The sequence below is a fragment of the Salmo salar genome, chromosome 01 (genome assembly GCF_965601325.2).
Source record: "Salmo salar chromosome 01, fSalSal1, whole genome shotgun sequence".
Lineage (NCBI taxonomy): Eukaryota > Metazoa > Chordata > Actinopteri > Salmoniformes > Salmonidae > Salmo > Salmo salar.
The window spans coordinates 113,022,272-113,037,492 of NC_138291.1; the positions used below are offsets into that span (position 1 = coordinate 113,022,272).

The 15,221-nt window shown below is 43.2% G+C and overlaps 1 protein-coding gene across 3 annotated transcripts in view; it reads right to left on the reverse strand.

Moving 5' to 3' along the window:
* Positions 1-583: 583 nt before the first annotated feature.
* Positions 584-15,221, reverse strand: part of LOC106592070 (dihydropyrimidinase-related protein 2) — a 49,903-nt gene continuing 35,265 nt past the window's right edge. For 2 of the 3 annotated variants that reach the window (XM_045687561.2, XM_045687560.2), the window contains exons 8-14: positions 11,765-11,885; positions 9,995-10,151; positions 7,729-7,870; positions 7,193-7,363; positions 6,601-6,780; positions 4,240-4,411; positions 584-3,637 (exon numbers count right to left, since the gene is read on the reverse strand). In XM_045687561.2, coding sequence (XP_045543517.1) covers positions 3,546-3,637; positions 4,240-4,411; positions 6,601-6,780; positions 7,193-7,363; positions 7,729-7,870; positions 9,995-10,151; positions 11,765-11,885 — 1,035 coding nt within the window. In that variant the 3' untranslated portion in view covers positions 584-3,545. Of the gene's footprint in view, positions 3,638-4,233; positions 4,412-6,600; positions 6,781-7,192; positions 7,364-7,728; positions 7,871-9,994; positions 10,152-11,764; positions 11,886-15,221 lie in introns of all 3 variants that reach the window. The other variant, XM_045687556.2, reaches the window with a different exon arrangement.

Sequence of the window (15,221 nt, forward strand, 5' to 3'; positions counted from 1 at the left end):
TGGTCCCATGGTGTTTATACTTGCGTACTATTGTTTGTACAGATGAACTTGGTACCTTCAGGCGTTTGGAAATTTCTCCAAAGGATGAACCAGACTTGTGGAGGTCTACAATTTTTTTCTGAGGTCTTGGCTGATTTCTTTTGATTTTCCCATGATGTCAAGCAAAGAGGCACTTGGTTTGAAGGTAGGCCTTGAAATACATCCACAGGTACACATCCAATTGACTCAAATGATGTCAATTAGCCTATCAGAAGCTTCTAAAGTCATGACATCATTTTCTGTAATTTTCCAAGCAGTTTAAAGGCACAGTCAACTTAGTGTATGTAAACTTCTGATCCACTGGAATTGTGATACAGTGAATTATAAGTGAAATAATCTGTCTGTAAACAATTGTTGGAAAAATTATTTATGTCATGCACAAAGTAGATGTCCTAACCGACTTGCCAAAACTATAGTTTGTTAACAAGACATTTGTGGAGTGGTTGAAAAACGACTTTTAATGACTCCAACCTGTGTATGTAAACTTCCGACTTCAGCTGTATATAAGACATGTTATGACATTGTCATTACAAATATAAACCAATTACACTTTTCCCCTCAAACTTTATTCAGGACATGCTTACATTAGCTTTCGGGACACAAATCATATTACCATTGGACACAGAAACAGTACAAAAAGACTTAATAGACCACTTCATTTGCCTTTTTTATATGACCACTTAACGAATGCAAACAACCTTTCTAAAGACTGACTGAGTATACCGAGGTACAACACTGTTGAACAAGAGACTTGAACAAGAACAACGTTAATGTTGTTGGTCTATTTGGGCGACAAAAAAAATGACCACTTTCTCAACCGGACCATGTAAAAGTACAAACATGAAGTCTACAAAAGAGAAAGGAAATGGTAGAAAATGAAATAAAATCATTACAAATAAGAGTCAGGTTTTAAAAAGCTAAAGACTTTTAAAACCACTGTTTATTGTTCACAGCTCCACGTATCCCTGTGTAGCTTGGCTACAAAGTGGGTGTTCAATACCCTGGAATCCTGACTGCTATGCTCTGTTTCACCAAGTCAGTGGGGTATTCAGTCTGGCTTAACCAGGCTAGGGTTTCAAAGCACCAGATGTTTTGTCTTTGTGTACAAAAATATAAAAGTCATACGATGACAGCGGAAAATGGCTGTGCTATAAAGACAAAAACACAGATCCAGTATAAAGATGATATGGGCTTCCCTGTAACTCCTATATGGACATGAAGGATTGGTGAAGTTTCTATTCTGACTGACTGACTAGAAGGATTGGTGAAGTTCCTATTCTCACTGACTGACTAGAAGGATTGGTGAAGTTCCTATTCTGACTGACTGACTAGAAGGATTGGTGAAGTTCCTATTCTGACTGACTGAATAGAAGGATTGGTGAAGTTCCTATTCTGACTGACTGACTAGAAGGATTGGTGAAGTTCCTATTCTGACTGACTGACTAGAAGGATTGGTGAAGTTCTTATTCTGACTGACTAGGATTGGTGAAGTTCCTATTCTGACTGACTGAATAGAAGGATTGGTGAAATTCCTATTCTGACTGACTGAATAGAAGGATTGGTGAAGTTCCTATTCTGACTGACTAGAAGGATTGGTGAAGTTCCTATTCTGACTGACTAGAAGGATTGGTGAAGTTCCTATTCTGACTGACTAGAAGGATTGGTGAAGTTCCTATTCTGACTGACTAGAAGGATTGGTGAAGTTCCTATTCTGACTGACTAGAAGGATTGGTGAAGTTCCTATTCTGACTGACTAGAAGGATTGGTGAAGTTCCTATTCTGACTGACTAGAAGGATTGGTGAAGTTCCTATTCTGACTGACTAGAAGGATTGGTGAAGTTCCTATTCTGACTGACTAGAAGGATTGGTGAAGTTCCTATTCTGACTGACTAGAAGGATTGGTGAAGTTCCTATTCTGACTGACTAGAAGGATTGGTGAAGTTCCTATTCTGACTGACTGAATAGAAGGATTGGTGAAGTTCCTATTCTGACTGACTGAATAGAAGGATTGGTGAAGTTCCTATTCTGACTGACTGAATAGAAGGATTGGTGAAGTTCCTATTCTGACTGACTGACTAGAAGGATTGGTGAAGTTCCTATTCTGACTGACTGAATAGAAGGATTGGTGAAGTTCCTATTCTGACTGACTGACTAGAAGGATTGGTGAAGTTCCTATTCTGACTGACTGAATAGAAGGATTGGTGAAGTTCCTATTCTGACTGACTGACTAGAAGGATTGGTGAAGTTCCTATTCTGACTGACTGACTAGAAGGATTGGTGAAGTTCCTATTCTGACTGACTGACTAGAAGGATTGGTGAAGTTCCTATTCTGACTGACTGAATAGAAGGATTGGTGAAGTTCCTATTCTGACTGACTGAATAGAAGGATTGGTGAAGTTCTTAATCTGACTGACTGAATAGAAGGATTGGTGAAGTTCTTATTCTGACTGACTGAATAGAAGGATTGGTGAAGTTCCTATTCTGACTGACTGAATAGAAGGATTGGTGAAGTTCCTATTCTGACTGACTGAATAGAAGGATTGGTGAAGTTCTTATTCTGACTGACTGACTAGAAGGATTGGTGAAGTTCCTATTCTGACTGACTGACTATACCATGGAAGCAAAGTTAGCGCACTTGCACTGGGATAAAACATCATAATAATAGAAAGACAAGTGTGACTAGAGGACTGTCCCTACAGTCTGTTCACAGTAACAGTAATACACACTTCTTTTCCTTGTATTTGTAATGAGTAACGATGAAGAGGAAAAGTCATGCATAACAGTAAGACAGGGTAAGATGAAGCCTAAATAGACTACAGCCATGACTAAATAACAGCAGAGAGAGACAACAAGTTCGCGTTAGTCTGAAATGGAACACTATTCCCTAGATAGTGCACTACTTTTGTCCACTATCTAGGGAATAGAGTTCCATGTTGGACTCACCTACAGAGTTTCTAAGAAGCACTGAAGCGAAAGCAGAAGCAGGGATCACTACGACGAGAGAGAGCTGAGAGGCATTCTGTGGTCTAAAGAGAACTACTTTCATCTAGGACTCATTTATCACCATGTTAGTAAAGCTATAGTGAAGCTGAGGAGATGAGAGAGAGACGGTTATCTGAGGAGACAGAGACTGTTGAAGGTGCATGCTATGGAGATCTGACAGGGACAGTTGACTATTGATGGGTGACGAGATAAATTGATTGAGGAATTGATCACATTATTGATAAAGGATAACAGATTAAAGTACTATGTTGGTGGGTTTTACCAGTTGGTGTGTCTACCATAGAAATAGAATGACTGGTAACTACTAGTGGTAAATGTAGTTCTATGCTGTATACTGTTTTACAGTTGTATCTGAGAAGAAGACTGCATGTTCAGGTTTCACTGTTGAGTTGAGTTCTGGAAGCCAGGTGAGATTGGTTTTGATTGATGTAGTTGGTTGTTGCTACAGTAGTTGATTTATCTTTCTCCCTACAGCAGACGCGAGGAGCAAGGAGCTCCCAGGTTCACGACAGGGAGGTGATATTGGAGCGGCCACCGGGTGGCGCCACGATCCTCTGTGCTGAGCGTCGTGGGATGTGATCGTCAATCTGAGTTCCTGTATCGGAGAACAAGAACAAAGATCCGTTACAAACAATTGAGTACATTTTGGGTTCTGATAGGGGTAAGGCAGTATAACTAGGATTTGAAATAACCATTGTACAGCTTCCCAAATCCCTGACCTTAGATGTAACTACAGCTATACTGTAGCTATGGCTATAATTGGTCCTGTGTGTTTCAACAGAGACAGTAAACAGAGCTAGAAGTTAGACTGTAATAAGACTGACAGGATAGACAGGACTCCCAATTAGAAAGATGATTGGCTGAAACAAGGGAATGGGAGTGAGATGGTCAGTGAGAGGGAAGGAGGGAGGGAGGAAGACGGAGAGCGTGGAAGAGAGGGAGATGGGGGAGAGAGAGTGAGAAGGGAGAGAGAGATTGGGATGCTTATAGACAGACACTGAAAGAAAAGGAAGGACAAAGAAATAATACAACCCTGACATCAAGACAGAAGGAGACGTGCAGTTTCCTGTCTGGTACTTCCAGACAGTGAAAGAGATTTGATCTTAATGAGAATAACCCTGTATAAATAAAGGTTCAATTAAAAAAGTGAGGAGAAACATCCACACCCAGTAAAGAGTAGACGAAGCTTACCCATACCGGATAGGGTGAAACCAGACTGGTGCAGGTTCCTGGTGGGGCCGAGGGGGCCCTTCCCTGGGCACTGGGGCCCCCTGCTGGAGGGAGTGGCCGGCACTGACTTAGTCATGCTGATGACATCATGGACCGGTCCATCATAGTTCCCTCGGGGGACGCCACGGGCATCAGCCATCTGAAGAGGGAGGAGAATATCATGTAAAGGATAATGTAGATCGTCAGCCATCTGGAGAGGGAGGAGAATATCATATAAAGGATAATGTAGATCGGCCATCTGGAGAGAATGTCATGTAAAGGATAATGTAAATCATCAACCATCTGGAGAGGGAGGATAATATCATGTAAAGGATCATTTAAAGCAGCCGCCATCTGGAGAGATTATCATGTAAAGGATAATGTAGAACTGTCACGGTTTTCATCGTGTTGCGGAAAAGACCAACATGCAGCGGGATTGTGGACACTCATGTTTATTACTGATAAAAACATGTAAGGTATCCACTTGAGAAAAAAAACAAAAAAAAAACAATACTCACAACGGCAACAGTGTGGCAGGCTCAAACAAACGCAGTGCACACAACAATCTCCCACAAAAGACACATACAAACACACCCTAATATATGGGACTCTCAATCAAAGGCAAATGGACAACACCTGCCTTCAGTTGAGAGTCCCAACCCCAATTGACCACACATAGACATACAACAGCTAGATCAATCATAGACATACATAACAAGGAACAGTGCCCAAAAACCCCGGAATACACAAATCAAATCCCCTACAACAAACACACCACCCCGAATCACATAAAACGAATACCCTCTGCCACGTCCTGACCAAACTACAATAACAATTAACCCTTATACTGGCCAGGACGTGACAAGAACATCAGCAATCTGGAGAGAATGTCATGTAAAGGATAATGTAAATCACCAGCCATCTGGAGAGGGAGGAGAATATCATGTTAAGGATAATGTAGATCATCAGCCATCTGGAGAGAATGTCATGTAAAGGATAATGTAGATCGTCAGCCATCTGAAGAGAATGTCATGTAAAGGATAATGTAATTAAGAGGATAATGTAGCCTTCATCAGAAAACATTTGGTCACTTGTTAAAAAGTGATTTACTGTACAATATGCAGTAAGTAAAAGGTGGGAAGAGAGTTATGCCACATTTGTCAAAGCACAAGTTACGATGGACTTTTATACTATCACACTCTGTTACTCTGCGTAGCCATTAGCCCTTAGCCCTTAGCCATTAGCCGTTAGCCATTAGCCTTTAGCGTTTAAATTGCTACAAGTGCACTTCAAAAGCACAGTTTCTTTAAAACCTAATGTGGTAGAGTTTCAGGCCTCTGTCTGTAAAGTTTACCTCTTGCTTTAGGTGACTTCTGCAACAGAATAATGACAGGGTCATTTAGGGATGGATTGTTCTTGTTCCTCTTTAGCTCTCAGTTCTTACCCTTCACTGGTTCTCTGATTTTATCTCTTACTCTGCTGCAGGCTTTGAGAAATGATACAACTGAATGGTGGCAAAAGCTGTAAGACAATGAAATGTCCCTCTTGCTTCAAGTGAGATCTGCAACACGATAATGACAAGGACATTTAACACCCCTACTGCTCCTCTATCTGGACAGAACATCTTTCTCCTCATTAGCCCATTCAATTCCCAACCTGTCCACATTACATCATGGCCACCTAATCAATTTTCTCATCAGCTCTTACCCTGCTGTGCTTTTACCCTGCTAGCATTAGCCGCTATCTCCTACCCTGCTGTACTTTTACCCTGCAAGCATTACCTTGCTTACCCTGGTTAGCCTTCACCTCTATTCTCTTACCCTGCTAGCCCTTGCCCCCTAGCTCTTACCCTGGTTTGCCTTCACCTCTCTTCTCTTACCCTATTGGTTGTTAGCCCCTAGCTCTTAACCTGGTTAGCCTTATATCTATTATCTTACCATGCTAGCCCTTAGCCCCTAGCTCTTACCCTGATTAGCCATCACCTCTCTTCTCCTACCCTGCTAGCCCTTAGCCCCTAGCTCTTACCCTGGTTAGCCATAACCTCTCTTCTCTTACCCTGTTGGTTGTTAGCCCCTAGCTCTTAACCTGGTTAGCCTTATATCTATACTCTTACCCTGCTAGCCCTTAGCCCCAAGCTCTTATACTGGAGAGCCTTATTCTCTCTTCTCTTACCCTGCTGGCCCTTACCCGCTAGCTATTACCCCGGTTAGCCTTCATCTCTCTTCTCTTACCCTGCTAGCCCTTAGCCGCTAGCTCTTACCCCGGTTACCCTCCACCTCTATTTTCCTACCCTGCTGGTTGTTAGCCCCTAGCTCTGACCCTGGTTAGCCTTCATCTTTCTTCTCTTACCTTGCTGCGTGCTTTGATCCTCTTGTAGATGTAGTCAGGGTAAGCTTTCCTGGGTACAAAGCGTCCAGAGCCCTCTGTGACGTTCAGCTTGCCCCCCTCCAGGACGATCTTCCCCTGGCTGATCACCACCACCGGGGCTCCCCGCACCTCCATGCCCTCAAAGATGTTTATCTCCACTGTCTGGAAACACACGCAAGGACAGAATAATGAACATCCAGCTCAGACATGATATCATCATCATCACAGACGGACAAAACTCCTTCCTGACAGACAGACAGACAGACAGACAGACAAAACTCTTTCCTGACAGACAGACAGACAGACAGACAGACAGACAGACAGACAGACAGACAGACAGACAGACAGACAGACAGACAGACAGACAGACAGACAGACAGACAGACAGACAGACAGACAGACAGACAGACAGACAGACACATTGGAGGATTGTCTGAATTATGTCTGGAGGTTGACTGTGAAAGAGAGTAGTGTGTGTGTGTGTGTGTGTGTGTGTGTGTGTGTGTGTGTGTGTGTGTGTGTGTGTGTGTGTGTGTGTGTGTGTGTGTGTGTGTGTGTGTGTGTGTGTGTGTACCAGTGCGTGGGTCGTGGCTGAGATGGTCTTGGTCTCCTTGGGGTTCCAGATCACAATGTCTGCGTCTGACCCCACAGCAATCCTTCCTTTACGAGGATACAGGTTGAACAGCTTGGCAGCGTTGGTGCTCGTCACCGCAACAAACTCATTCTCATCCATCTTGCCTGTCGCCTGGGGAATACAGAACAAAACATCCTCTTCACCATCAGGAAAGAGCTGTCTTTTATACAACAATGCAAAGACGTTACTGTTAAAGACATATCGCATCATTGTGAAAATCAGTGAAGAAGAAGGAGAAGAATAGGAAGAATAAGAAGAAGAAGGAAAAGAAGAAGAAGTAACAACAACAACAACAACAACAGAAACAGGTGTGTCCTACGGTGGTCTAGCTGTCTAAACTGCTGCCTCCTGATCATATATAGAGCTGCAGCATGGCTTTGAATCAGGCCAACTGCAAAAACTCTTTATTTCCCACTGTAAAGCATACAACGCTAAAAAATAAACCTTTAAAAACGAAACAACAAAAGATTACATACCACAGCCTTCTCCCAGACGATGGCTAGCCTCTCCTCGATGCCGTTAGTTCCTTCAGGGATGAGGGTGAAGTTGTCTTTCCCAACAGCCTTCTGGGCCGTCGAGAAGGTGCTGTGGCCACTGGCCGTCACCTGAAGGTCTCCACTGTGGACCAAGAGAACAGGACAGTCAGACCACTGTGGACCAAGACAACAGGACAGTTAGACCACTGTGGACCAAGACAACAGGACAGTCAGACCACTGTGGACCAAGAGAACAGGACAGTTAGACCACTGTGGACCAAGACAACAGGACAGTCAGACCACTGTGGACCAAGAGAACAGGACAGTCGGACCACTGTGGACCAAGAGAACAGGACAGTTAGACCACTGTGGACCAAGAGAACAGGACAGTCAGACCACTGTGGACCAAGAGAACAGTACAGTCAGACCACTGTGGACCAAGAGAACAGGACAGTTAGACCACTGTGGACCAAGAAAACAGGACAGTCAGACCACTGTGGACCAAGAGAACAGGACAGTCAGACCACTGTGGACCAAGAGAACAGGACAGTCAGACCACTGTGGAACAAGAGAACAGGACAGTCAGACCATGGGGACCAAGAGAACAGGACAGTTAGACCACTGTGGACCAAGAAAACAGGACAGTCAGACCACTGTGGAACAAGAGAACAGGACAGTCAGACCATGGGGACCAAGAGAACAGGACAGTTAGACCACTGTGGACCAAGAAAACAGGACAGTCAGACCACTGTGGACCAAGAGAACAGGACAGTCGGACCACTGTGGACCAAGAGAACAGGACAGTCAGACCACTGTGGACCAAGAGAACAGGACAGTCAGACCACTGTGGACCAAGAAAACAGGACAGTCAGACCACTGTGGACCAAGAGAACAGGACAGTCGGACCACTGTGGACCAAGAGAACAGGACAGTCAGACCACTGTGGACCAAGACAACAGGACAGTCAGACCAATGTGGACCAAGACAACAGGACAGTTAGACCACTGTGGACCAAGAGAACAGGACAGTCAGACCACTGTGGACCAAGAGAACAGGACAGTTAGACCACTGTGGACCAAGAGAACAGGACAGTCAGACCACTGTGGACCAAGAAAACAGGACAGTCAGACCACTGTGGACCAAGACAACAGGACAGTCAGACCACTGTGGACCAAGACAACAGGACAGTCAGACCACTGTGGACCAAGACAACAGGACAGTCAGACCACTGTGGACCAAGAAAACAGGACAGTCAGACCACAGCACTGTGAGTCACCATCAGGGATGACTGAGAGAACAACACAGTGAGTCACCATAAGGGATGACTAAGAGAACAACACAGTGAGTCACCATAAGGGATGACTAAGAGAACAACACAGTGAGTCACCATAAGGGATGACTAAGAGAACAACACAGTGAGTCACCATCAGGGATGACTGAGAGAACAACACAGTGCGTCACCATCAGGGATGACTGAGAGAACAACACAGTGAGTCACCATAAGGGATGACTAAGAGAACAACACAGTGAGTCACCATCAGGGATGACTGAGAGAACAACACAGTGCGTCACCATCAGGGATGACTGAGAGAACAACACAGTGCGTCACCATCAGGGATGACTGAGAGAACAACACAGTGAGTCACCATCAGGGAGGACTGAGACCACAGAAGCTGATTCACTAATTAATAATCTGTTTTCTGGTTGTTTTAGGGTGAATCCACTTTTTCTTTGTTGAACAGTGTCCGTGAGAGCTTTCAACAGTTTCCGTGAGAGCTTGGAACAGTGTCCGTGAGAGCTTGGAACAGTGTCCGTGAGAGTTTTCAACGGTGTCCATGAGAGCTTGGAACAGTGTCCGTGAGAGCTTTCAACGGTGTCCGTGAGAGCTTGGAACAGTGTCCGTGAGAGCTTTCAACGGTGTCCGTGAGAGCTTTCAACGGTGTCCGTGAGAGCTTTCAACAGTGTCCGTAAGAGCTTGGAACTGTGTCCGTGAGAGCTTTCAACGGTGTCCGTGAGAGCTTTCAACGGTGTCCTTAAGAGCTTTGAAGTATGTGCTAGATGCAGACAAAGTAATTCAAATATAATTCAGAAATGTTCTGTCTTCATACTAGTGTCTGTGTCTCTATGGCTGCGTTTAGACAGGCAACACAATTCTGATCTTTTGCCACAAAATTGTATTTTTGACCAATCAAATCAGATCTTTTGTCAATAAATGGGAAAGATCAGAATGGGGCTGCCTGTGTAAACACAGCTTATATGTTCTCACCAGGAAAGCAGGGAGTTGAGGTAGTCAGGGGTGCTGGGGTCTGGGCTGAGGGGTGGGGACATGACGAACGCTGCAGCCTTAGCCCAGTTCTTACTCCAATAGTGTGATCCGTCTGTCCCAAGGCTGGCTGTGATTGGCTCGCCATAAACCACCATGCCTGAAAATCATCCAATGAAAAAAGACGAGGCATTTGTACAAGAAATATCAGTTTTTCAGGAAAATTTTTTGCCAGGTCAACAACAAATGTGTTTAGCCATCAAAGTTAACCTGTTAGGGCTAGGGGGCAGTATTTGCACGGCTGGATAAAAATATTTACCCGATTTAATCTGGTTACTAATCCTACCCAGTAACTAGAATATGCATATACTTATTACATATGGATAGAAAACACCCTAAAGTTTATAAAACTGTTTGAATGGTGTCTGTGAGTATAACAGAACTCATTTGGCAGGCAAAACCCTGAGACATTTTCTGACAGGAAGTGGATACCTGATGTGTTGTATTACCTTTAAACCTATGCCATTGAAAAACACAGGGGCTGAGGAATATTTTGGAACTTCCTATTGCTTCCACTAGATGTCACCAGCCTTTACAAAGTGTTTTGAGTCTTCTGGAGGGAATCTGACCGAACAAGAGCCATGGAACGATGATGGCCCATTAGACACCTGGCGCGCGAGTTCATGTTGGGTACCCTCGTTCCAATACGTTATAAAAGAGAATGCATTCGTCCACCTTGAATATTATTCATGTTCTGGTTAAAAAAGGCCCTAATGATTTATGCTATACAACGTTTGACATGTTTGAACGAACGTAAATATATTTTTTCCCCTCGTTCATGAAGTGAAGTCCGGCGGGCTTAGATCATGTGCTAACAAGACAGAGATTTTTGGACATAAATGATGAGCTTTTTTGAACAAAACTACATTCGTTATGGACCTGTGATACCTGGAAGTGACATCTGATGAAGAGAATCAAAGGTAATGGATTATTTACATAGTATTTTCGATTTTAGATCTCCCCAACATGACGGCTAGTCTGTATCGCAACGCGTATTTTTCTGGGCGCAGTGCTCAGATTATTGCAAAGTGTGATTTCCCAGTAAGGTTATTTTTAAATCTGGCAAGTTGATTGCGTTCAAGAGATGTAAATCTATAATTCTTTAAATGACAATATAATATTTTACCAATGTTTTCTAATTTTAATTATTTAATTTGTGGTGCTGACTTGACTGCCGGTTATTGGAGGGAAACGATTTCCTCAACATCAATGCCATAGTAAAACGCTGTTTTTGGATATAAATATGAACTTGATAGAACTAAAAATGCATTCATTGTCTAACATAATGTCCTAGGAGTGTCATCTGATGGAGATTGTAAAAGGTTAGTGCATCATTTTAGCTGGTTTTATGGTTTTGGTGACCCTGTCTTTGAATTGACAAAACATTACACACAACTCTTGTAAATGTACTGTCCTAACATACTCTAAATTTATGCTTTCGCCGTAAAACCTTTTTGAAATCGTAAAACGTGGTTAGATTAAGGAGATGTTTATCTTTCAAAGGGTGTAAAATAGTTGTATGTTTGAAAAATTTGAATTTTGACATTTATTTGGATTCAAATTTGCCGCTCTTGAAATGCACCTGCTGTTGATGGAGTGCACCACGGGTGGGACGCTTGCGTCCCACCTAGCCCATAGAGGTTAACAAAGAATGTATGACACAGAAATTATTTCCAAATAAAGTTGTTATTGAATCGCTAAACCCAGTCTCACCCTTCTTCCTGGCCTTGGCAATGACATCAGCAGCCGACTTGCTCATCACCTTGGTGATGTAGAGAGGACAGTTGGCCTGCTTGGCGATGGTGATGGCCCGGTACACTGCCTCTGTCTCCACCTAGTGGTCACAAATTAAACACCTTACTGTAACACCTCAACCAACATTTATCTTTATTTAACTAGGCAAGTCAGTTAAGAACAAATTCTTATTTACAATGACGGCCTAGGAACAGTGGGTTAACTGCCTTGTCAGCAGTTAAGTTTTACCTTGTCAGCTCGGGGATTCAATATAGCAACCTTTCTGGCCCAACGCTCTAACCACTAGACTACCTGCAGCCACAAGTCACAGTTTCCACTAGTTACAACAGCCACAAAGTCAAAATTGGCAATATCGTATTTTTTTCAAATGTATTTTAAGTTAGGTTTAGGCATAAGGTTTGCAGTGTGGTTAAGGTTAGGATTCAGGTTACACACCAAAAGGGTCCATAGGAGAACACTTTTTGATTCCAGGTAGAACCCTTTTTTTGTTCCAGGTAGAACTCTTTTGGGTTCCATGTAAAACCCTCTGTAGAAAGGGTTCTACAGCCGTATAACTATTTTTGGTTCCAGGTAGAACTCTTTTGGGTTCCATGTAAAACCCTCTATAGAAAGGGTTCTACAGCCGTATAACTATTTTTGGTTCCAGGTAGAACTCTTTTGGGTTCCATGTAAAACCCTCTATAGAAAGGGTTCTACAGCCGTATAACTATTTTTGGTTCCAGGTAGAACTCTTTTGGGTTCCATGTAAAACCCTCTGTAGAAAGGGTTCTACATGGAACCGAAAATGGTTCTACCTGGAACCAAAAATAGTTATACGGCTGTAGAACCCTTTTAGGTTCTAGATAAAACGTTTTTTTCTAAGAGTGTAGGCTTAGGTTTAAAATCAGATTTTGAGAAGAGAAATTATAAAAATAGGTTTATGACTTTATGGCTGTGGTAACTAGTGACAACCACAAATCACTTGAGTAACACTACCACTCCCGAGTGGAGCAGTGGTTTAAGGCACTGCATCTCAGTGCTAAAGGCGTCACTACAGACACCCTGGTTTGATTCCAGGCTGTATCACAACTGGCCGTGATTGGGTGTCCCATAGGGCGGTACACAATTGGCCCAGTGTCGTCTGGGTTTTGCCGGGGTAGGCTGTTATTGTAGGCTGTCATTGTAGGCTGTCATTGAATTTGTTCTTAACTGACTTGCCTAGTTAAATAAAGGTTTGATTTTTTTTAAATCAACAAATAAAAATGCTCAGACCATGACCTTGGCTCTCCTAAAGTAGGTGGTCTATGGTAAAGTCAACCTCTATCCGAAAGGCTCAGCACACACATACTCAGGCTGACTGGCTATTGTTCAGGCAAATGTGAAATAAGTGCACTCAGGCTATCCGTAAGGGCAAAGTTAGTTACTTTAGGGAGCAGTTCTCTCTCTGTGGGTCTAACCCCAAGAAGTTCTGGACAACGGTTAAAGACCTGGAAAATAAACCCTCCTCCGAACAGCTGCCCATGTCCCTTAAAGTTGATGATGTGGTTGTTACTGACAAGAAACACATGGCTGAGCTCTTTAATCACCACTTCAGGATTCCTATTTGACTCAGCCATGCCTCCTTGTCCCATCTCCCACCCCATCTAATGCAACTATCCCCGATGCTCCTCCCTCTTTTTCCCCTGCCCCACAACAAAGTTTCTCCCTGTAGGCAGTCACTGAGTCCGAGGTGCTAAAGGAGCTCCTGAAACTTGACCCCAAAAAACATCTGTGTCAGATGGTTTAGACCCTTTCTTCTTTAAGGTTGCTGCCCCATCATCACCAAGCCTATCACTCCTTTCAGGGGAGGTTCCCATTGCTTGGAAGGCAGCCACGGTTTGTCCTTTATTTAAAGGGGAGTTCAAGCTGATCCTAACTGTTATAGGCCTATTTCTATTTTGCCCTGTTTATCAAAAGTGTTGGGGAATTTTTTATATAATGAACTGACTGGCTTTCTTGATGTCTATAGTATTCTCTCTGGTATGCAATCTGCTTTCCGTTCAGGTTATGGATGTGTCACTGCAACCTTAAAGGTCCTCAATGATGTCACCATTGCGCTTCATTCTAAGCAATATTGTGCTACTATTTTTATGGACTTGGCCAAAGCTTTAGATACGATAGACCATTCCATTCTTGTGGGCCGGCAAAGGAGAATTGGTGTCTCTGAGGGGTCTTTGGCCTGGTTGGCTAACTACCCCTCTCAAAGAGTGCAGTGTATAAAGTCAGAAAATCTGCTGTCTCAGCCACTGCCTGTCACCAAGGGAGTACCCCAAGGCTCAATCCTAGGCCCCACACTCTTCTCAATTTACATCAACAACATAGCTCAGGCAGTAGGAAGCTATTTCATCCATTTGTATGATACAGTATTATGCTGTTAAATGCTCTACAACAAAGCTTTCTTAGTGTCCAACAAGCTTTCTCTACCCTTAACCTGTTAGGGCTAGGGGGCAGTATTGACACGGCTGGATAAAAAACATACCCGATTTAATCTGGTTACCACTCCTACCCAGTAACTAGAATATGCATATACTTATTACATATGGATAGAAAACACCCTAAAGTTTCTAAAACTGTTTGAATGGTGTCTGTGAGTATAACAGAACTCAAATGGCAGGTCAAAACCTGAGAGATTCCTTTACAGGAAGTGGCCTGTCTGACCATTTCTTGAACTTCTTTTCCATCTCTATCTTTTACTAAGGATCTCTGCTCTAACGTGACACTTCCCACGTCTTCCATAGGCGCTCAGAGCCCGGGAAAAAACAGAATGTCGTCATCCCAGCCCCAGGCTGAAACACATTATCGCCTTTCTCAAGTGGCCGATCAAGGGACTCTGGGCTTATGCGCGTGACCCGACCGCCCCCGCCTTTGTGATTTTTTCCTCTGTTTGCCGAAAAGGAGATTCCCTGTCGGAATATTATCGCTTTTCTACGAGAAAAATGTCGTAAAAATTGATTTTAAACAGCGGTTGACATGCTTCGAAGTACGGTAATGGAATATTTAGAATTTTTTTGTCACGAATTGCGCCATGCGCGCGACCCTTCTTTACCATTTCAGATAGTGTCTGGAACGCACGAACAAAACGCCGCTATTCGGATATAACGATGGATTATTTTGGACCAAACCAACATTTGTTATTGAAGTAGCAGTCCTGGGAGTGCATTCTGACGAAGACAACAAAAGGTAATCAAACTTTTATAATAGTAAATATGATTATGGTGAGTGCTAAACTTGCCGGGTGTCTAAATAGCTAGCCCGTGATGCCTGGGCTATGTACTTAGAATATTGCAAAATGTGCTTTCACCAAAAAGCTATTTTAAAATCGGACATATCGAGTGCATAGAGGAGGTCTGTATCTATAATTCTTAAAATAATTGTTATGCTTTTTGTGAACGTTTAT